Source organism: Chiloscyllium plagiosum, unplaced genomic scaffold (genome assembly GCF_037043375.1).
Source record: "Chiloscyllium plagiosum isolate Xiang-an unplaced genomic scaffold, Cpla_swu_hap1 HiC_scaffold_6, whole genome shotgun sequence".
Classification (NCBI taxonomy): Eukaryota; Metazoa; Chordata; class Chondrichthyes; order Orectolobiformes; family Hemiscylliidae; genus Chiloscyllium; species Chiloscyllium plagiosum.
The window spans coordinates 106,779,365-106,803,402 of NW_028270144.1; the positions used below are offsets into that span (position 1 = coordinate 106,779,365).

The 24,038-nt window shown below is 38.6% G+C and overlaps 1 protein-coding gene across 7 annotated transcripts in view; it reads right to left on the reverse strand.

The window, feature by feature from the left end:
- Positions 1 to 204: 204 nt before the first annotated feature.
- The window catches only part of fam168a (family with sequence similarity 168 member A), a 114,546-nt gene continuing 90,712 nt past the window's right edge, over positions 205 to 24,038 (reverse strand). For 4 of the 7 annotated variants that reach the window (XM_087988321.1, XM_087988320.1, XM_087988316.1 and 1 more), the window contains 3 exons: positions 22,466 to 22,643; positions 19,844 to 19,974; positions 205 to 5,358 (listed from right to left, as the gene is read on the reverse strand). In XM_087988321.1, the coding sequence (XP_087844447.1) occupies positions 19,862 to 19,974; positions 22,466 to 22,643 (291 nt within the window). In that variant the 3' untranslated portion in view covers positions 205 to 5,358; positions 19,844 to 19,861. The remainder of the gene's footprint in view (positions 5,359 to 19,843; positions 19,975 to 22,465; positions 22,644 to 24,038) is intronic. The other 3 variants (XM_087988317.1, XM_087988319.1, XM_043692190.2) reach the window with 1 other exon arrangement.

Here is a 24,038-nt window from a genome sequence, read left to right on the forward strand (position 1 = left end):
ACATTTCCATAATTCTCTTCTTGCTTTATTAGTGTTCCAATAGAATTCAAAATAAGGAAGTCCAAAACTGCAATTGAAATACAGTAAAAGGAAAGCCCACAGACTTGTGTTCTGAAATGCTCCCTGTAGCTCAAAGAAGCATCCAACTTCAGTTAAACCATAAAGTTTTTTTTTCTATTAAGAATAATAAACATCAATCATTAAACAACTTAAATAACACTTATGGTAAAAAGCGCTTAAATTACATATCTGAACTGCAAAGGTTTCCTAGGTTATCTTTCTTTAAAATACAGGAGCAACACTCGTACACACCGTTTAATCTCTCCTATTTAAATCTGATATTCTGAAGTACTTATGACATTGAATTGGGCCAGTACAACTATTAATATGCATTGTTCAAGTCTTGCATTACAGTACTTTTTAATCTAGCAAAGATGTACAAAAATCTGTTAAAAGGTCTTGTATAATCATAAATGAACTGGAAAACCTGGTTATGTTGAACAAGTATCCTTGTTATTTTGTATGCTTGTTTTTCTTGTGTCATATAGTTGCACACTGGTTGAGCTAAGCAATCCAGAACAAAAGGGCTAACCTTAAATACACAAGTCATCTGGAGCATCCAATTAGCCATTTAACGTTAAAAGAACAGTTTATAACTTCCACAGTTCAACTGAATTTAAGTTTCTAATGTTAATTCTGAAGTATTTGAAGCATCATGCCAATTTTTAAAATTTGCATGATTATTCAGTATGAAAAGTCTTAGTCCAATTAAAATGCAAACACATTGAAATCTGGGCGTCGATTTTTCTTTTCAAAATTACGGCAAAGTTAAAAAGTTAGAAATCTGATTTAGCTCGTGAGCTGGTAAGCAGGAACAAAAAGGAAAACATACATGGATGGCAACATCGCTGCAGGTTCAACTGTTAATATATACTCTGCAGCACAAAGTACTTGCATAACAAATCCACACAATAAGAACTTAGCAGGAAAGTCGTTCGGAACACTTCCAATACATTTTTGTTATTTCCAAACAAGATATTTTGTTCTTCTTGCAAAATCAAAGGAAATCCACATTTGAAAAGAATATAAACTAAGGGTGCAATAAAGTTATATTTTCTAATCAACCTGTTCAGAGATGCTATTTCACATCTCTGAAGGCGAGACTTGAGCTGGTTCAGAGTTAGGGACACTACCACTGCACCATAAGCATCACTGCTACCAGGTGTAACAACTTATACTTAATGCATTTTATATTTAATGAAATGTCGGCCTGATTCAACAGTCACAGAGGAAATAGGAATGAGAGTGCAGACTTTTATCAAAATCAGAACCAAAGTTGGTGGTCTGTGATGAGATTATCACCTTATCTGTTGGCAATAGCAAAACATCTAGACAGCTTTCTGATAAAATACTGATCTGCCAAATGGTGTATCTTTGAGTGAAGTGTTCTGATGACCAGCAGTAATGTTGCCTAAAATCAACCAGTTATTTTTAAGGTGTAAAAGGCTAGTATTTAATAACTTTCAATAATTCCCATCTAAAAGATATCACCAACAATTATCTTTTGAAAAGTAACATGAATTATGGCCATCAAGGTAATTAGTGCTGATAATGTACACTTTATTTCTGGTATCCAGTCTCAGTACTAATCATTATGAGGTCAGGTTAAAAAAAATCATTTGATGCAGAGTAAAGTACCCAAGCTCCTAAATCTATACCACTATTCCCTATGTAGTAGCATAACAGCTACTCGAGAAAGCTAGGCACTGTAATTTTGTTCAAAATGTTAACCTACTTCTTCCTGAAGATGACTCAGTGAGAAGCATTAAGAAAGAGCAAACCATACATTTCTCTTCAAATGTGAAGAAATCAGATAGATTTACAAACAGAAGAAAACCTAGCAATGTATACCTAAGGGGAAAGTCAACAAGACTATTTACCAAAAATATAAATTTCTATCAAATAAAATCAAATTTATCAGAATGTTTTGTAAGTGTTCCACTGTATAACGTATTTTCTTACCATGTTTAGCTAATTTGTGCTAAATCTGAACCTGACCTAATCAAATGTGGCTGAAATATTTGTCCCCAGTTAACAGGTCAATTTAATTAAAGCGACTTCATTTACAAAGACATCAGCAACATAAAGGGCAGTGAGAACTCAGACCATTGCAATCAACTGGGAAATTAAGCTTCGTGATTCTAGACATAAACAGAACCTCTTTGAAGAATTACAACTTCTCACACCTTTAAAACCAGGTAGGTCAACAGGACCAGTTAATGTCACACTAAATAGTTCCTATGTGCCAATTCAATTAATATAAAACTAATAGTGGGAATTCAACGTGAAAACAATTACCACAACCTCTTTGCATACTATACTTTGTACCAAACCTGATGCTGAAGTGTTTCCATTAATGTCCTGCAAAAATCTGATATTAATTGCAGTAATATCAATGTCTTACTAGGTTGTGATGATGTGCTTATAATTTCTCAATGAGGTGAAATAAAACTTCACTGAAAAAAAAACTACAAGACAATCATTTGCATTAACAGTGGTTTTTTGTTCAGAATTGCTTTCCTTCTATAGTAGTTGCTGAAACATTGGAATCCTGCAGTGATATTTCTTCTACTTTCAAGGTTGAATAGTAGAGAATATTTAGAAATCTGTACTTGCCAATTCTCTATAGCTCACCAATTTCAATTTAAAACTGTCATATTTTTATTTCCTACCAAACTGCGATAACAGAATTTCTGCATATCCAATGTTTGATATCTCTCTTGCTCTACTGAGCTGGACTGTTTCTCAGTCAGTGTCTAGAGTGTTCAAGTTAAGAACCACAAAACTTATCCCTCCCCATTCTGGTGGGACATGAGCACTTCTCTACTAATTAGTACTTCATTCTGTAAATAGTGAAGGATAATGTCTAAATAACCACTATGAAATCTCTAACAGCATAGTAATGGAAAACTGAACATTCAACCCGTGCTGCATTTTTTGATGGAAATGGTCAGTAAAGTCCAGTAACCAGAAAATCCAGTTATTCACTGATAAATTAGCTATTTGATTAAATCCACAGCATAATGCCTTTAAAGGTTCCATACTTAAAATTTGGTGATATAGCAAGTTTAGATAATGGGCCAAAGAGTGTTTATTCTGGTATTTAACAATCTGGATTAAAAATCAAACTTAGCTTTTAAAAAAAATGGATTAGTGAGCTTAAATTTTCAAATGGCATGTAGCTCAAAAGTGTTAACGATTAGCTATAAAGTAAATATGTCTGATACATGAGCATACTTTAAACTAGTTTTAAAACTGCAAACTAGAAACACTAAGACATAAAATCCCATCTTTTGCAACAATCTCGTTGAAGAGGCATATCTTATTTGAGAATGCAGATATACCAACTGCCCACAAATGTAAACAAACATACCTGCACATGACCATCTTAAAACATCAGCATTGAAAAGTATTTGATATTGCAGAATATACTCTTTCGCACCTTTACTAAAGGTTACATTTAGCAGAATGCTGCTCCATACAACTAAGATCTGTTAGGTTGAGAATGCAGTGGGTGCATATAATGCATCCACAATTATTTTTGGAAATTAACCACTAAATCTCTCTTTAAATTATGTGATCTGAACATAAAAATTTCTGCAAGAGCAGACTGTTTGAGTTTAATATATTTGATTACATTTCTATGTAAAATCTAGGTCTCATACAGCTTGTTTTTCAGAAATCAGTCTATTAAGCTAACCACAAACACAATACGGGTGTGTTTTTTTAATATTTATATATATATATACTCATGTATAAAGTTTTGTACCTGTTTAGTAGCATAGATTATTTTTATATATGTATTGTGCAACATAACCCAGCTTCTGTATTTTAACAGAATTCTGATATGTGGCCATTTCTAAGTTGGAGGAAAATATATGCTTCCTAAATCTTAATTTGCTTTACCTCATATCCTTGTCAGTGCTTTCCAGTCATATACATTCATTTCCGAAACCTTTACCATACGGGGCAGAAAGAGCTCACTGGACATGAATATTCACTCTTCTTTCAAAAATTTAAGCACACTGTTCCCATTCTATGTGGATGGCATTGTCCCACAAATTCCTGTCAACTAAGACTTTCAGAGTTTTAAAGCTGCAGCATTATTCTAGCCAGGTCCTTTCATTAAGACAAGGGTAGTAAAACTCTGCATGAACTTCTGTAATTTTATCACCACTTAAAATTATACAATATTTAAATGTAATTTTACCTGCTTTCAAAAGATTGCAATGTCAGCTGATAACTTAAACAAGCTGACAACCAAATTATCTTGATAAGAGATACTGCTTAACAAAATATTTTAAAATTCCAAGGAGTTCAATTTTATCGTAATGCAGCAAGATTTCACAGGTTCTCGGAGAAGCTTTGTTTTGTGAATCCAGATTTTGAGTCAGATCTGACAGATAGCTGAAGGAAGCAAACGCCATGGCATTTCTAATACAGTCCAACCTGTATTTTGTACTTAAAGAACACAATGCTGACTTAATAGCTGTAAGGGATTGGTAGTGGGGAGAAATGGTACTCAACTAATCACTGTATCCTGAACAGAGATTCTGGCCAAACAACAAACAAATAATGCTGAGTTACTTAAGTCAACCTAAGAATTCACTGCACTGTAGCATTGAGTGGAGTGCTCCATTAATTCTATATCCCTTTAAACCCTCAAAGCTTTCCTGAATTCTATCGTCAAAAACAAAAAAAGATTAAAGGCCATTTCAGTGGTGAGTATTAATTCTGATAACACTCAAATGTAACTAGAAAGACTAATGTCCAAATTACATGTCTAAAATTTTATGGTTGTTAAAATGCAACATCAGAATGTGTGAGATCAAGAACACCTACATATCAGATTAAAGAGACATAGCCAATTTTCTCTTTAATACTGAAGAATGTATTTATCTTCCTTGGCGTTTGGTGCATCATATTCAAGTTGGACTCATTGATTTAAATTTCAGTATAGACTTTATAAGATCTCAATAATAGAAGTGGTGAGACTCTCAATTTTTTTTTTTTTTTAAAAAGAGTGACATGTATTCTCACCATTGAATAGGCCTTTTTGGCCAAAGCCTTGCTAGTGATAACACATTGGTCTGAAACAATTTTGAGTAGCAATGATGGAAAAGAACTTAAACGAGGCAGAAATTTGGAGAAAGCAGCTTTTACAAAATAAAAACACTAACTGATGCATAAAGTGACCTTTGCACTTTGTTCTTGCAAACAGATTCGGTGCCATGTGGCTTCAATGCACAAGCACCAACGTAAGACTTGAGTAGTTGCATACAATGTCTGACTCCAGATCTGCAGAAAGATAAAACATAAACCACAACTTTAATAAAAACATATAATAAAAACTGCTACTTTGAATTCAATTAATCACATTCACACTGAGAAAACTATTTTGTATGTAATTTATCTTCAGTAAAACTGTAATTTCATGTAGTTTTATTTACAATTTAGTACTGAGATGTTAAAGGCCTAGCCTTAAATTCTAAAACAAAGAAATATGGATGCTGGAGATCCAAAAACAAAAAAACCCAGAAATTGCTGATAAACTCAGCAAGTCTGGTTGCACTTTGAGAGAAAACAGAGTTAACGCTTTGAATTCAGTGACTCTCCAGAAGCACTCTGAAGGAGGGTCACTGGACTCTAAATGTAACTTTTCTTCTCTTTCCACAGATGCTGCCAAGGCCTGCTGCTTTTCTCCAGCAATTTGTTTTGTTTTTAAGAAATGTAGATTTTGTACAATCCAAGCAAACTAACATACTAAAATGACTGTTAAAACAGTAAAGAGTCATAACATTAGTTGGTTAATATTAACCAGAAGAACTAAAGAGTAGATTAAGTACCAAATTTGCTGACAAGAAACAGACTGCCAAAAAAAGGAACAAGTACAGCCAGAGGGATTTAATACAGAAATGCCAGTTGTCATTTAAAGTGGACCAGTGTAAGGCGATGAGACTGAGAAGCAGAACTTACAGTTGGGGTAGTAACATTTATATAGCATCTGTAAATAAATGACTGCAGGTTGCTTCACAGCAGCTTAGCCAGAGAAAAGGAGGGAAAATCAGTTTTAAAGAAGAGTCTTAAAGCAGTGGAGAGGTTCAACAACAGAATTCTAGACATTAGGATCAATACAGCATAATACATGCTACCAATGCAAGAGGAGTGGAATGAGGAAGGAAGTTATGCAAACAAGCAGAGTTGGGGAAATGGAATGTTAGAGCTGGAGGAGCTTAGTGATATAGCAGGATCAGGCCATGGAGAGATTGAAAAACAAGAATGATCATTTTAAGTTCAAAGACTTTGGTCAGACCCCATGTAGGTCAGTGAACACAGCAGCAATGAGTGAGCAGGATTTGATGCAGATTAGTATATGGATAACAAACTTTAGATGAACTCCAGTTGACGCAGGGCAAAAAATAAAAGACCGACCACAAATGTATTGAATAGTCAAGTCTGGTGGTAGTTTAAACAAAAACACACGTAGAGACTTCAACACCTGATAAGATGCAGCATGGTGGAGTCTAATGAAATTAATGTGGTGGCCAATGGAATTCTTTATGATGGAGAGGATAGGACTTGGAAGAGAGTCAAATAGAACATTTGCTCTTAATATCCTGCTTCAGCCTGAGGCAAATCAGGAGAAGGGGCACATTACACTTTTGCCATGCTTCAGCAAATATATTGCAAATTTACCAGTTGTGCCATAAATTGATGCCATGGAAAGCTGGGTATGCTTATATGGCAGAAAAAAGAAAATGTAAGATCAACTGGAAAACCTCAAGCATGAAGTTGATGATAGCATGAAGTTGCATCTCCATTTATTGAAAAGTTCAAATATCATATAGGGTCCTAGGTGAGAGCATTGATTTCTAAAATGTTATTTAAAAATCATACACTTTTCTTAATGACAGTGCAAAGTCTCACTGCAGTAAGCTTCCTCCAAGGATGTTTTAGTTCACCTCAAACACAACCATGTGTGAAAGAAACTGCATACAGCTTCCAGCTGTAAATTAAACGGTACCTCCTGCAGTGAACACATGATTTGCCAAATTCTGTACAGAATGAGTTCCAATATAAGATAATTAAGTCCTTCAACTCAAAGCAAATAGCCCTCAGTTGCTACAGATTTGAGAAAAGGGAAGATCTTCATGTATGTACTATTTAAGAATATTTTCAACCTGTTGGCAACTAGGAGTACATCATTTAGTTTGAATCACGCAGTGCTTTACGTGGCATGATTTGAGAACCATTAGTTAATGTGCTGCACATATTTCATTAATACTGTAATATCACACTACACAATTTATAGGATCTGTCGACAACACTGACATCAGCTCATTGAAAGTGTTATTCAATTCATTCCACCTTTCTGCAATTAATTTCTAATCCCTTGAAAACAACTCCAGAAAACTCCCTTTGGATACTATGGAGGTAAGATTACTAACCTGGACATCAATAGCATATTTCACTGGGTGTGGCATGAGGTGAATCGATGGGAATCAGTGGGAAAATTCTGTGAAGTCATACTTACAAAGGAAGGTGATTGTTTGAAATTGAGGTCAATCATCTCTGTACCAGTACAACAATGCAATAGTTCCTCAGGCTACTGTGCTGGACTCAACTTCTTCAACTCCTTCAACCAAGTTTACCTCCATCATAAGGTCAGAAATGGAAAAGTTCTCTGATGATTTCACAATATTCTGCATCATTTGCAAAATTTCATTTACTGAAATACTCTGCATCCATATGCAGCAAGAGCTGAACATCACGAGGCTTGAACTGCTAAGTGGCAAGCAACATTCACACCATGCAAGTGTGCGACACTGACAACCTCAATCAAGAATCGATAACCATTTCTCCTTGACATTCAAGGACACCACCTATGGCTTACTTATATTCCCACTATCGATATCATAGGGGTAACCATTGACCAGAAATTGAACAGGAGAATGCTTATAAATATTGCAGTATGAGAGATTGGGGAATTCAGCAGCGAGGAACTCATCCCTTGACTCCCCAAAGTTTGTCCACTACCACAAGTGGTAAGTCAAGAGTGAGATGGAATACTCTCAACTTCCCTGGATGAATGAGCTCAAAACAACAGGTGGATATCATCCAAGATGAAGTGGACCACTTGATTGGCATCCCTTTACCACCTTAACCATTCAGTTCTTTACTATCAAGAGTTGTAGGTGCAGTTCAGTAACTTTTAAAGGCTCCTTTGACAGCACCTTCCAAACTTGCAACCTCTACGATCTAGAAGGATATGGGCTGGAAATACGTAGGAACTTAGAATCTACATGCTCACCTCCCCCCTCCCCCCAGCCATATACTATAATGACTTGAAAAACATATTATAGTTCCTTCACTGTCAGTGAGTGGGAATAAATGGGTCATTTTCCAGGTAGAGAATAGTGGTGCACTGCAGGAATCAGTGCTTGGGCCTCAGTTTTTCACAATATTTATATAAATGACTTGGATGAGATATCCAAATACAATACTGAGTGCTGTGAAGAGGAATGCATGGAGGCATCAGGAGTGATACAGACGAGTTGAATATGGGGGCAAACAAATGCTAGATGTAGTATAGAATGGATAAATGCAAAGTTACACACTTCAAATGTGAAAAACAGCAAGGCAAAGTATTATTTAAATGGCAATATATTGGGAAATGTGAATGTACAAAGGAGTCCGAGTGGATTGTTCAGCAGTCAACAAAAGTAACCAGGCAGGTACAGTAAGCAATTATGAAGGCAAATAGTGGGTGAGCTTTCATTCCAACAGGATTTGAGTTCAGAAGTAGCTATGCCTGACTGCAGCTGTAAAATGACTTTGATAAGACTACAAATGGAGTAGTATGTGCAGCTTTGGTCTCCCTACACAAGACAGAACATACTTGCTATAAATGAAGTGCAGCAAATGTTCACTAGGCCAGTACTGGAGATGGCAGAACTAACATAGAACAGTACAGTGCAGGAACTGGTCTCCTTATTGTTCCTTAGTGGATTCCTTAGTGGATTTCCTCATCTCTAAATAGCCTACTCCGTAATCCTTAAGCTGTGTGACTGTGATTCTAGACAGCCAGGAAAAACATCCTCCTTGCATCTACTCTGGCTAGGCCTGTTGTTAGAATTTTATATGTTTCAATCAGATAATTTGTAAAGTCAAAATGTAACCTCAGAGTGAAGAAGGGTCACTGAACTCGAAATGTTGACTGTTTCCTCTCCACAGATGCTGCCTGATCTGTTGAGTTTCCCCAAGTTTGTTTTCTCTCAGAGTTAACATGGCTTTAACAAGGGTAAATTGTGTTTAATTTCCTAGTGTTCTTCGAATATGTAAAAAGCAAACTGGATAATAGAGGTTTTATAGATATAGCATTTCTGGATTTCTAGAAGGCATTAGATTAATGCCAAACAAAAAGCCAATATACAAGGTAAGATCGCATGGGAATAAAGGTAATACATTAGCTTGGATAGAGAATTGGTTAATCAAAAGAAAGTAGTGTCAAGATAAATGGGCCTTTATCTGATTGGCAAGCTGTAACTAGTGGGGAGCTACAGGGTTTGACCCACGAGCTTCAGCTATTAACAATCTATATTAATGACTCGAATGTAGGGATAGAACACACTACAGCCACATTTGCAGATGACACAAATAGGTGGGAAAATAAGTTACAATTAGGAAATATACAAATGGATATGGGTACGTTAGAAAATCGGGCCAATATTTGGCATATGGAGTTCAAAGTGCATTGGTGCATTTTGGTTAGAAGAACAAAAAGACAAAGTATCTAAATTGAGAGAACCTTCAAAATACTTCAGTGCATAGGGATTTGGGTGTCCTCAAGCATGAGTCATAGAAACCTATTACGTAGGTACAGCAGGCAATAAGGAGGCAAATGAAGTTTTGGCATTTATTGCGAGAGAATTAAAGTATCAAAGCACAGATGTTTTGACAGAATTGTATAAGGCACTAGTGAGACTGCATCGGGAGTACTGCATACAGTTTTGGTCCCTTTAGTTGAAGAAGGATGCAATTGTATCTGAGGAAGTTCACAGAAAGATCCCGAAAGTTTTCCATCTCTGGAATTAATGAGGAAGGACTGAGTAGTTTAGACCTATATGCTAGAGTTTAGAAGGATGACAGAAGGTCTAATCGAGGTATACGAGTAGATGCATAGCAGATGTCTTCCATTGAAGCAATCTAGAATAAAAGACCGTTAGTCTAGTTTTAGGCTAAATGGAGGCAGATTTAAAACAGAGATGAGAAGGAATTACTTTTCTCAAAGGGCCATGAATGGAATTCACTACCCCAGTAATGGATGCTGGGACACTGATTTTGAGAAGTTAGATTTTTAATTAATAATGACCTAAAGGGTTTGGGGGCAGGAAAGGCAAAGATGACATTATTCACAATCATATTAAATGGCAAAGTAGTCGAGAGGAACTGGATTGCCCACTCCTCCTCCTAGCTCTATGTTCATTTTTTCACTTAAAGGGTGGTCAATTTGTAGATTTCACCACCATGGAAGGCTGTGGGGGTCAGATCACTAAGTACATTCAAGGAAGAGACTGATACATTCTTTGATAACAAAGGCATCAAACATTATGGAGAGAGAGCAGGAATATGGCTTTAAGAAGAGGATTAGCCCTGATTATTTGAATGGTAGAACAGGCTTGCAGGACTAAGTGATCTATTGCACCTTGTTTGTAAAGGTCAAAATCCTGGGACTCCTTTTCTAATAGCACTCTGGATGGACCTGCATCACTTAGAATTCAATGGTTCAAGAAAATGGTTCACCACAGCCTTCAAGGGCAAATAGGAATGGACAACAAATCATTGAGCCAGAGACACTCATCCTGTAAAAGAGTAAAAAGTTACTATCCCCAATCAGTTTTCACCAATCCTTCAAGGAACACATTTCAAAGGATAACACCTCGATCTTGGATGCTAACACAGACTTTGGTGGTACACTGATCATAGACTAGTTAATGGGTGGCTCTCATTCTTATCAAGGTGAAACAACAAAAACACTAAGTTCATGGGATGGCATTGTGCTTAAAATTAGTAGTATTGCACAGATATATTTAATTTGCTTTTGTTTTATTATTGTCACCAAATACAATAATCAATGAATACATTAGCTTGCAATGTATTTATCAATGGAAATAAACTCAATAACGTTCCACAAGTTATAGCAGGGCAAGTATATATGTAGACAGACAAAATTAAATCACAATTTAAAATGGTGTACATAATTTGTTTTTCTCAATTTTCAAGCTGCAAAAATGGGTGGTTCAAAGAAATTGAAGCACAATCTCTATACAACTCTATAAATGCAGAATGTAATTGTGTTTCATGGAAAATCCCATTCCAGAAGTTAAATTTATATTTTGTTAGCAATAATAAATAGATTTAGTAATTCACAGTCATACCAGTCAGACAGCACGGAAACAAACCCCTCAGTCCAACACATCCATGTCAATCAGATTTCCTAAACTGGTCCCATTTGCAGTGTTTAGCCCATTTACCCCTAAACCTTTCCTATTCATGTAGCTGTTCACATGTCTTTCAAAAGTTGTAATTGTACTCGCCACTTCCTCTAACAGTTTGCTCCATATATGCACCCTCTGCACCAAAACATTGTCCCCTCAGGTTCCTTTTAAATCTTTCCCCTCTCACCTTTAACCTATGCAGTCTAGTTTTGGATTCCGCAACTCTGGGGAAAAGACCTTAGCTATTTCACAATATCTATGCCTCTCAAGATTTTATAAACCTCTAAGGTCAACCTTCAGCCTCGTGTAGGGAAAAAAGTTCCAGCTTATCCAGCTTCTCCTTATAACTCAAACCCTTCAGTCTCAGGTAATATTGTTGTAAATCCTTTCTGCACCTTTTCCAGTTTAATAACATCCTTATGGCAGGGCAACCAGAATTGTATGCAGTACTCCAAAAAGTGGCCTCGCCAATGCCGTAACATGACGGCCCAACACCAATATTCAATGCTCTGACCAATGAAGGCAAGCGTGTAAAACGTCTTTTCACTACCCTGGCTACCTGTGAAACTATGTACCTGCCCTCTAGGTCTCTTTGTTCAACAACATTGCCTTAGGCACTACCATTAACTGTGTAAGTCCTGCCTGGTTTGTCTTACCAAAATGCAACATCTTGCATTTATCCAAATTAAATTCAATCTGCCATTCCTCAGCCCATAGGCCACCTGATCAAGATCATGTTGTATTCTTAGATAACCTTCTTCACTGTTCATTATACTTCTAATTTTGGTGTCATCCGCAAACTTACTAACCATGCCTCCTATATTTTAATCCAAATCGTTTATACAAATGACGAACAACAGTGAACCCAGCACTGATCCTAGCGGCACACTTCTGATCACAGGTTTCCAGTCCTAACAACAATGCTCTACCATCACCCTCTGAATCCTACTGTCAAGCCAATTTTATATCCAATTGGCTAGCTCTCCTGGATCCCATGTGATCTAATCTTACTAACCAGTCTATCATGCTGAACCTTGTTGAAAGCCTTGCTAAAATCCATGGTAGTGCCTACAGCTCTGTCTTCATGCATCTTCTTGGTCACCGCCTCAAAAGGCGCCAAGTTTGAGAGAAATATCCTCTCCCCCCCACAAAGCCATTCATTCACACAAGGTGTCTTTATAACTAATGCTAGTAAGCAAATCGCCTTTTACATTACTGAGAGCAAATCCTCATTTGAGGAACATATTCCCTTCACAGGGGTGTCTTTACAATTAAAATGACATTGTTATTAGTTAGATCTGTAAAAATCTTTAATTCAAATTTAGGGTGAAAAACATTTGAGAGATAAATGGAGAAACTAGGATAAACTGTCTCAAGCGGCAAGATCATTAAGCCACCATATTTAGGCTATTCATGAGAGAAAACAGGCTTATATTTTAACTCCGTAAAACTGGAAAGCAACTTCAAGTTGTCAAAAAATTCAAAGCTTTTTCATAAGTATCATTTTACAAGGGGAGGCAATAGCCTAGTGGTATTATTGCTGGACTGTTAATCTAGAGACCTAGGTAATGGTCTGGGGGCCTGGGTTCGAATCCTGCCATGGTAGAATTCAATAAAAATCAAGAATTAAAAGTCTAATGACAACTTGTCAACTGTCAAAAAAAACATCTGGCTCACTCGTGTCCTTTAGGGAAGGAACTAGCGATCCTTACCCAGTCTGGCCTACCAACTCTAAAGCCATAGCAACGTGGCTGACTCTTAACTGTCCTCTCGCAACTAGAAATGGACAATAAATGCTGGCCCAGCCAGAAATGCCTGCATTCCTTGAAAGAAAGAAAAATGATATGGCAGACAGCAAAAAACGAAGACTGCATCCGGATCAGGAAGATTTGTATCTTTTATATACCCATCCCAGTAGACATAAAATGTATATCAATGCAGCACAGGCAGGGAATCCGTGAATGGATTTAACAAAATAATGCAATGCATTGATCATGGATTAAGGACTTTGATGCTGTTGTTGAAAACCAGTTCAATGATCAGTTCAGTGCTAAAATGCAAAATAAAAGGTAAATACGATCATGCTTCGGGGCAAAATATGAAACACACACATTATTGGTTATACTTGCATATGTAACAGTACAGAACATTGTACTACAGCAAAATTACAGTGCTTTTTTAGAGGCTGCATTAAAGAATATCAGAGCCAGGAAAAATAGAATTTCCATTTCTGCTGAAATGAGAAATCATTTTTAACTCCCCTGTGGGCAATTAAGTAGATTGTTGGGCATTTGACCCATTTGTGTTGCATATCTGGTTAGACAAGTTAAACATCAAGATTTTGCAGGTTAAGCCCAATGATTTTCCCAGTCCCAAATTTTACGTTCTTGAAGAAAATCTGAAATATTTTCAGCACTGCGAATATAAGATGACCACTTTCTCAAGAGTTTCGTTTTTCCAAACTTAATTCTGGCTACATGAAAAATACACTGCAGGGGTAAGGCAGTAACAAAAGCTATTTGGCCAGTAGAAATTGATCTTATACATATTCAGAAATAATTGTGTGAAATGAGATAAGGAGCAAAACAGTTGACAAGGAATATTCTACATTCAAGCCTGAAATGAATGGGCTTGTTAGAAACTTGCTAAAACCAAAATGCTAATGTATGATAAAATTAAGTTAAAAATTACACTTTACATCCACACAACACTTCAGCTTCAACTGAGCAGAGAGAAGCTGTAAGTAATAGGATACAGTGAGACCCAGATTGAGGGCCCAGCTCTTCAGCCTCAACTGAGGAGAAAGAGAGGCAAGTCACTAACAGAATATGTGAAGGATCAGGATCAGGGTCAGGGTCCCAGTAGATGCCAGGGAGCCAGCAAAGGAATATAATGAGGTCCAGGATTGGGGGCCTAGCAGAACAAGGGGAGCTAGTGAGGGGATATTTAAAAGAGAGTCCTGGTTTAACAAGTGCAGCTCCACGGCACTGCTGATAATGAAAACAATTTAAACAGTGACATCACAGGAAAGTGGTATGTTGAGTTGTTCGAAATTATTTTTTGAAAGAATGGATGAACTAATAAACAACAGAAATGGTGGCACAGTGGTTAGCACTGCTGCCTCACAGCGCCAGAGACCCGGGTTCAGTTCCCGCCTCAGGCGACTGACTGTGTGGAGTTTGCACATTCTCTCCGTGTCTGCGTGGGTTTCCTCCGGGTGCTCCGGTTTCCTCCCACAGTCCAAAAATGTGCAGGTTATATGAATTGGCCGAGCTAAATTGCCCATCGTGTTAGGTGAAGGGGTAAATGTAGGAGAATGGGGTCTGGGTGGGTTGCGCTTCAGCAGGTCGGTGTGAATTTGTTGGGCAGAAGGGCCTGTTTTCACACTGTATCTAGTCTAATCTAGTCTAATGTAAATAAAAGGAATAGAAGTCAGCAAAGTAGGGGGAGATAAATAAAATTAGTGCAAGGAAAGTTAATAGCATTCTTACATAAGCATTCTTTTCAAAAACAAGGGATTAACTAAGGGGCTCAAGAGAAGTCATGGCACAGAAGTCACATCTGCTCCTCCTGTGCTAAGTGGCAAATCATGGAAGCTTCAGTTGTCCTTGGTAATATGTCCAGCTGCAGGTACTGGCTAACCACAGTGTGGGGCTGGAGCTGTGGGTGAATTCACTGTGAAGCATCCCCAATGCTGAGCATGTTGTGGATAGCACATTCAGTGAGATGGTCACACTACAGCTGAAGGCTAAACAAGCAGAAAGACATGAGTGACCATCAGGTACAGTAGAGGAAGGCAGGTAGTGCAGGATTCCCTTGTGGCCTTCCCCCCCCCTTTTAACAGATATATCGTTTTGGAGATAGTTGGCAAAGATTACGGTGTAGAGAAAAGCAGTAGGAGCTGACTTCATGGCACCATGAGTGGATCTGCAGCACAAGAGAGGAGAAAGGACAACAGCAGGACTACAGTGGTAGGAGTTTCAACTGCAAGGGGAACAGACAGGCATTTCTCCAGCCACAAGAGAGACCACTATGTTGCCTCTCCAATGCCAGGATCGGTGATGTCACTGAATGTCTGCAGGGCATTCTGAAGGGGGAAGGACAAACATATAGGGATCATGATGCTTATCGGTACCAATGACATATGTAGAAAAAGGCATGATGTCTTGCAAGTAGAATTTGAGGGGCTAGGAATTAGGTTAAAAACAGAAACCAAAAGGTTTAATTTCTGGATTCATTCTGCTGCCACATGCTAGTGAGCATAGAAATAAGAGGTTAGTCAGATGAATGATTGGCTGGAAAAATGGTGCAGGGCGAGGGATCACAGAATGTTAGCAATGGGGAGATGAATGGCCAAATTAGAGGAGACAGCAAATGAGTCAATGTGGCATAGAAAATGTAGGCCATTTGAGGCACAGGAAGCCTGGCAAAGTTGGATGGTATTTATTTTAATGCAAGGAATCAAACAAACAAAGCAGATGAGTTGAGGACACAAATTAGAACATGGGGACATAAGGTCAATGAGACGTAATTAAGACCGGAGCAGTATTGTTATCTCAATATTCCAAGTTCTTCAGGCGAGATAGGGAAATTGGGAAAAGAGGGGATGTCGCAGCATTGATTCGAAAATCTATTACAGCAGTAAGGAGGGATTAAAACTTAAAAGAATCTGCAAACGAAGCCATGTGGATAGAACATAAAAAATCAAAGAGGAACAATCACATTGCTGGAAGTCTATTACAGGTCACCCAACAGTCTGAGAGAAATAGAACAGCAGATATGGAGGCAAATTTCAGGGAAGATTAAAAGTAATAGGGAAGTGGCAGTACAGAATTTTAAATTGCCCAACATTAACTGGAGTCATCATTGCATTAAAGGTTCACTAGGAAACAGAATTCTTAAAAAGCATCCAGGAAAACCTACTAAGTCAGTACACTGAAGGCCATACAAGAGAGGAAGCTGTCCTTGAATTACTTTTATGGTAATGAAGCTGGACAAATGGTTGAAGTATCAATGGGGGAACATTTTGCAGAGAGTGATCATAACTCCATTAGATTCAAGACTGTTATGGAAAAGATGATGGATGGGTCTGAAATCAAAGTTGCAAGCTGAGGAAAGCTGATTTTAATAAGATTAGGTATGAGTTGGCCAGAGTTGACTGGGAACAGATATCTTTTGGGAAATCCATGTCAGAACAGTTGGATGCATTCAAGAAGGAAATATGGAATGTATAGGGCCAACATTTTCCAATAAAGATAATGGGTGCGACCAAAAAGTTTAGCAACCCCTGGATATTGAGAGATATCCAATCTTGGATAAAGAGAAAAAAGGGAGGCTTATGATACCAAGGGCTCAAAACAGAAGCCTAGGAGAGTGCAGAATGTGCAAGAGGAACCTTTAAGAGGGATGAGGAGAGCAAAAAGTAGCATGAGAAAATAATGCAAGGTAAAATAAAGGAAAATCTAAAGTTATTTTAGAAGTACATTAAAGGTAAAATGATAACTAGGAAAAGATGAGGACCCATTAAGGACCACAGTTCCAATTTGCGTACAAATTAAGAAATCAGCATAGAAAGAGAGGAGGTCCTGAGTAGTCTGGGGCCGGAAGAAATACATCCCAGATTTTTCAGTGAGGCACGGGAAGAAATAAGGGACTCTAGCAATAATAATCATTCCGCTGGCCGAAGGAGATCGGCTGGATGACAGTCAATGTGTTACTATTATTCAAAAAGGTAGCATGGGATAAACGAAGAAACTACAAGCCAATCAGGCTAACATCAATGGTGGAGAAATTATTGGAAGTAATTCTGAGGGACAGAATAAATCTGCACTTAGGGAGGTAAGAATTAATCAAGAACAGCCAACATGGCTTTGCTAAAGGGTCATGCCTTAGCAACTTCACTGAATTTTTCGAAGTAGTGACCAGGTATGTTGATGAGGGCAATGCCTTTAGCATAGCCTACTTGGACATCGGCAAAGCCTTTGATAAGGTTGTAGGAGCAAATTACTGCAAATGTTGGAATCTGTACTGAAAACAACAAAAGCTGGAGATCACAGTGAGTCAGACAGCATCTATGGAGAGAAAGAGCGCAAACTGATGTTTCAAGTCTAGATGACTTCATCAGAGCTCTGAAGAAGTTATCTAGACTCAAAACATTAGCCTGCTCTCTCCCTCTCTCCATTGTTGCTGTCTGACCCATTGTGATTTCCAGCATTTGTTGTTTTCAGTCACTTTTGATAAGACTCCTCATGGGAGACTGACATGGAAAGAAAGATCCCACAGAATTAAAGGATATTTGGCTAATTGGATCCAGAATTGTCTGAGTGGCAGAAAATTGAGGGTGATAGTCAAGGCGTTGGAGAGACTTGGAGCCTGCCGCCAGTGGAGTTCCACGGGGATCAATGTTGGGCCCTTTGCTGTTTGTGGTATAAATGATTTAGACTTGAATGTCGGACGTTTGATCAGTAGATTCATAAATGAAATGAAAATTGGTGCGGTCGTAAATAGTGAGGAGAATAGCCTTAGATTACAGGAGGATATAGATAGGCTGGTCAGATGGACTGATCAGTGGCAAATAGAATTCAATCCAGACAAGTGTGAGGCGATGCACATGAGCAGGACAAACAAATATATAGGGAATACAGGATGAACATTAGGATCCTAGGAAGTACCAAGGATCAGACAGGCCTTGTTGTGCATGTCCACCAGTCTCTTAAGATGATCGACAGGGATAAAAGTGGTTATGAATGAATGAGATACTTGCCTTTATTAGCCAAGACAATGTGTTTAAGAGCAGGGAAGTTATGCTGGAACTGTATAAAAGGTTATTATGGTCAAATTAGAGTTGTGTGCACAATTCTGGATTCCACATTATAGAGGGTATGTGATAGCACTGCAGAAGGTACAAAGGAGATTTACCTGAATGTTCCGTGGGCCAGGGAGTTTTAGTTATGATAGTCTAGGGTTATTTACTTGGAGCAGATAAGACTGAAGGAAAGACATAATTGAAACATACAAACTTATGAGGGGCACAGATAGGATCGACAGGAGGAACATTTTCCCTTAGGGGAGGGACCAATGACCAGAGGCATACATTTAAAGTAAAAGGCTGGAGGTTCAGAGCAAATGTAAGGAAACACCTTTTTACAGTGTGGTGGGAATCTGGAACTCAGTAAGTGGTAGAGATAGCAACCCTCAAAATTGTAACAGTATTTAGATGTACACTTACTATGCCATATCATATAAGGCAATGGACCAAATACTAGAAAATGCGGTGGTTGTTTTTGACTGGCATATACTCAATGAGCTGAAGGGTCTTTTTTCTGTGCTGCAGTCTTCTATGACTTAAGATATGAATTTACTAAATACTGAAAATCAATTTTCACAACTTGAGTATGTTACATTTATATGAGAAAGTGAGGACTGCAGATGCTGGAGATCAGAGCTGAAAATGTGTTGCTGGAAAAGCGCAGCAGGTCAGGCAACATCCAAGGAGCAGGAGAATCGACGTTTCAGGCATGAGCCCTTCTTCAGGAATGAGGAAAGTGTGCCAAGCAGGCTAAGATAAAAGGTAGGGAGGAGGGACTTGGGGGAGGGGCGTTGGAAATGCGATAGGTGGAAGGAAGTTAAGGTGAGGGTGGGGAGGTCAGGAAGAAGATTGCAGGTTAGGAAGGTGAGTGGGAGGGGAGTTGAAGTGTTGAGCCACGGGGTGGTTGGGTAGGTTGGTCCAGGTGTCCCAGAGGTGTTCTTTGAAACCCAACCACCCCATGGCTCAACACTTCAACTCCCCCTCCCACCCCACTACGGACATGCAGGTCCTTGGAATCCTCCATCGCCAGACCATAGCAACACGATGGCTGGAGGAAGAGTGCCTCATCTTCCGCCTAGGAACCCTCCAACCACAAGGGATGAACTCAGATTTCTCCAGTTCCTCATTTCCCCTCCCCCCCACCTTGTCTCAGTCCCAACCCTCGAACTCAGCACCACCTTCCTAACCTGCAATCTTCTTCCTGACCTCTCCGTCCCCACCCCCACCCTGGCCTATCACCTTCACCTTAACCTCCTTCCACCTATCGCATTTTCAACGCCCCTCCCCCCTACCTTTTATCTTAGCCTGCTTGGCACACTTTCCTCATTCCTGAAGAAGGGCTCATGCCCGAAAAGTCGATTCTCCTGCTCCTTGGATGCTGCCTGACCTGCTGCGCTTTTCCAGCAACACATTTTCAGCTATGTTACATTTATATACACATCAGTCAAATACTCACTAACATTGTGGCTTTACTTACATGAGTTGGTTTGGAAATTTACCAATGTGGAGGTACATAGCTATATGCAGGTGTTCCTTGAGTCCTGTATGTTGGCACAGAAACAGGATGTGGTCCTAGTTGGGTGTGTTGTGGCGTGGTCAGCAGAGTCCCTTGAGAGGCAGGGGAGATAAAATCTTCAGGTTAGTACAGACATTTATTTGAACAACTTTGTTTCTGAACAGAAGAAAAAAATCGTGAACCTTTTAAAACAGATGCTGCATTACTTTAATATACAACTTTATCCTTCCCATATTCACTTTAGATATACCACAGAAGATAATAAGAATATTCAGCAATTCTTGTTTCAAACTGTACAGCACATGAATAGTTCTTTTCGCAGAACATACAAGATCAAATGATTTCCCTCAAGCATGTACTCTAATGGTTTTCAAATTTCACTGTCATTAAGGTGCTTCTTAAGATAGATAAGTGATTTAGAATAAGAGGCTTTTTAGATGTATTCACCTTGCCATTTTCTTGACCTGTTAATCCTTCCCAAGTTGGTGCTATGCCTGCTTTCTCCTGTCACAACTGACTAAACTAGTTGTAGGGAACTTGAACGCCATCCTCCAAGTACTTTGCTTAAGCTAAAGTTCTTACTAACATGTTAAGACACCTTGCCTTTCGTCAGATTCTCTTTGTTGCACTTGTTAGAGTCGGAATAGACCAGCCTAAATTTGTGCTCACTTTATAACAACCATTCATTTAAAGCAATGAACTGCACAAGAAGAAATATGGGATACTTGAAGAATCTGATGAAACACCAAATAAATGCAAGTACTTATATTTTTCTTTCACTTACTGATCAGCAAATGATCCTACTATGATTGGGGGTTAAGCACACAATTGGAGAATATTAAATGATTGCAATTAAAAACAAAGGATGGTAACTTCACTAAATGGTTGACCATTAATGTGCAAGCTTAGATGAGCATGTTAGCACAATAAATCATCAGTGTAACAGCAACTATAAAAGGGAATCCAAAAGTCTTCCACAAGTGTATAAACAGTAAAAGGATGCTAAGAATAACGAAGTCGATTAGAGCGCAAAAAGGGAATTACGCATAAAGGCAGGGAATATTACTGTGGTATGAATACTTTACCCTTGGAAAATAATGTTCAGGTCACGGTGAAAGAGATAGTTCAGACACTAGAAGGGTTTGAAATTGATATGGCGGAGGTGATGAATAGATTGTTGGTACTTAAAATAAGGTACCAGGATTGGACGAGATGCTTCCTAAGGAGAGTGAGTGGAAAGCGCAAGTACAGTGTCTGTTCTTCCTCACACGACTCAGGAAATTTGGCATGTTCATAAGGACTCTCATCAACTTCTACAGATGTACTAATGACCGCATACTGCTCGGGTGCATAATAACCTATATGGCACCTGCTGTGCCCAGCACCGTAAAAAAACTACAAAAGGTGGTATGCACTGCCCAGACGATCACGGAAGCCAACCTTCCATCCATGGACTCCATTTACACGGTTCACTGCTGCAGGAAAGCTGCCAATATTAAAGACCTATCAAACCCCAGTAATGATTTCCTACAACCTCTTCTGTAAGGCAGAAGAGACAGAAGCCTGAACACATGCACCATCAGGTTGAGAAACAGCTTATTCCCAGGTTGTATTAGATTGATGAATGGACATTCTAGCTTCAAATAATGCTGCTCTTTGTGATGCTGACCTCATCTGGCACACATCCTGTTCAATGTAACCTGTGTGCCTCTAAGTCTTTTCGATCTGTATATCATTGCTCACAATGATCTGCTTGCACTGCTTGTAAACAAAGCTTTACACTGTACCTCGGAACACATGACAATAAATAAAAAATCAATAATTTTCCAATCTTTCTTTGACTCAAAGGTGCTGCCAGATGTAAGTTAACTGGCAAAAGAAGCAATGGTGACATGAGGAAGTATCCTTTCGTATCTGAATCACTCAATGCTGTTAAGTATCTCAAAGTGTGAACAGTGTCAGTTGAAGTTTTTCGAAAGGAATTGCATCACTATGTGAAAAGGGAAATAAAAATTCCAGTGCTGAAGAGGAAAATGAGAAAGACACTAGATTATGTGTTCTTTCAGGGGGCAGATGATCTTTGAATTGTTTAGAAACAAGCCTAGATTTCAGAAGTGTCTCCATTACAGAAATCCATGCAGTGGGAAACTGCAGTATAACTAGTTGAGGCAATTTAGATATTAACTGAAATTCTGCAGATTTATATGTAATTGCTTTCAGCAGTTAGATTAAATATATTGAAAAGTGTACACCATGAAATAAAATACTAGAAAAATTTCGAAGTTCTGACAACATCTGTGGAGACACAAACAGTAAACATATCAGATTGTCAATCCTTTGACAGATGAACTGTGAAGGTCATGTTTGGATCATATAGACTATCCTGTGCCCCTCTTTTTTAAAAAAATGCAGAAACCTCAAAATGGTTCAATTTTCATGTAGCCACTTTGCCATATTATAAATCCTCGTGGTACTTTCATCTCCAGAGAAGGGATTGACTGATATTTGCACATCAAGTGACATAAAGAGAAATTGTTATAGCAATGCATACACTTACAAATGAAACTATTAAGCATGATATACCTGCTGTCATTGCCATGGTAGTCCCAGCAACCATTCCCATAGCCATCCCATTGGTCCGTGGAGCAGGGACAGAAGTTGGGTAGATAGCAGGTTGAATGCTATTGGGTTGCACCACTGTGGTATGATGGATTACATGAGGCTGTGCTGCATACACAGGCTGTGTGTAATACGCCCCCTGCTTAAAAGAATATCAAGAGATCAGCTGAAGTCTTATGGCAACATTTGACTAGAAGTGCATGCCATACCTCCAAAAAAAAACACTTGTTGGCTCAAAACACAAGCATCAAGTCAACAATGCTTTACCAAAAATACTACAGAACTCAAATGGCCTAACACCACCAAATCAGTGCAATTCAATAAATAAAATAATGGCCAGTTTTGCCAGTGAAGGCTGCAATCGAAGATTGTCAAAAAGATTTTGTTGAATAAATGCACATAGAAACAAAAACTTAAGTGACTTTTTCAGTTATACAGCTGTACGTTGGTTAATTCTGAATCCTTGTTTCTCTTGTCAAACACTACTTAAGATACTGTAAATCTGAACAACACAAACTAGGCCAAGTTCTCACTTGCCTTTTACAGGTGCTTTGCTTTTTGTAGTTTCCACCATGTCTTACTTTTAGATCTCAGTCAAGGTCTGTTATCAAATTTTTAAAAGTTTATTATTGTCAAAAATACAGCTAGAAAGATCTATTTATGCAAACGAGTTAGCACAAGATCCAACTGGCACAAGAATTGGTGCCCCGTCCACTTCTTTTAATCATTTATAGAAGAGGTATAGTTAGTAAGTTTTCAGATGACACCAAAATTGGAGGTACAATGGACAGTAAAGGTTACCTCCGATTACAATGGGATCTTGATCAGATGGGCCAAAGGGCTGAGAAGTGGCAAATGGTGTTTAATTTAGATAAATGAGAGGTGCTGCATTTTGGGAAAGCAAATCTTAGTAGGACTTATACACTAAATGGTAAGGTCCTAGGGAGCGTTCCTGAACAAAGAGACCTTGGAGTGCAGGTTCATAGCTCCTTGAAAGTGGAGTTGCAGGTATATAGAATAGTGAAGAAGGCGTTTAGTATGCTTTCCTTTATTGGTCAGAGCATTGAGTACAGGAGTTGGGAGGTCATGTTGCAGCTGTACAAGACAGTGGTTATGCCACTGTTGGATCTTGCGTACAATTCTGGTTTCCTTTCTATCGGAAAGATGTTGTGAAACTTGAAAGAGTTCAGAAAAGATTTTCAAGGATGTTGCCAGGGTTGGAGAATTTGAGCTATACGGAGAAGCCGAACAGGCTGGGGCTGTTTTACCTGGAGCATTGGAGGCTGAGGGGTGCCCTTATAGAGGTTTACAAAATTATGAGGGGCATGGAGAGAATAAATAGACAAAGTCCTTTCCCTGGGGTGGGGGAGTCCAGAACTAGAGGGCATAGGTTTAGGGTGAAAGGGGAAAGATATAAAAGAGACCTAAGAGGCAACTTTTTCATTCAGAAGGTGGTACGTTTATGGAATGAGCTGCCAGAGGAAGTGATTGAGGCTGGTACAATTGTAACATTTAAAAGGCATCTGGATGGGTATAT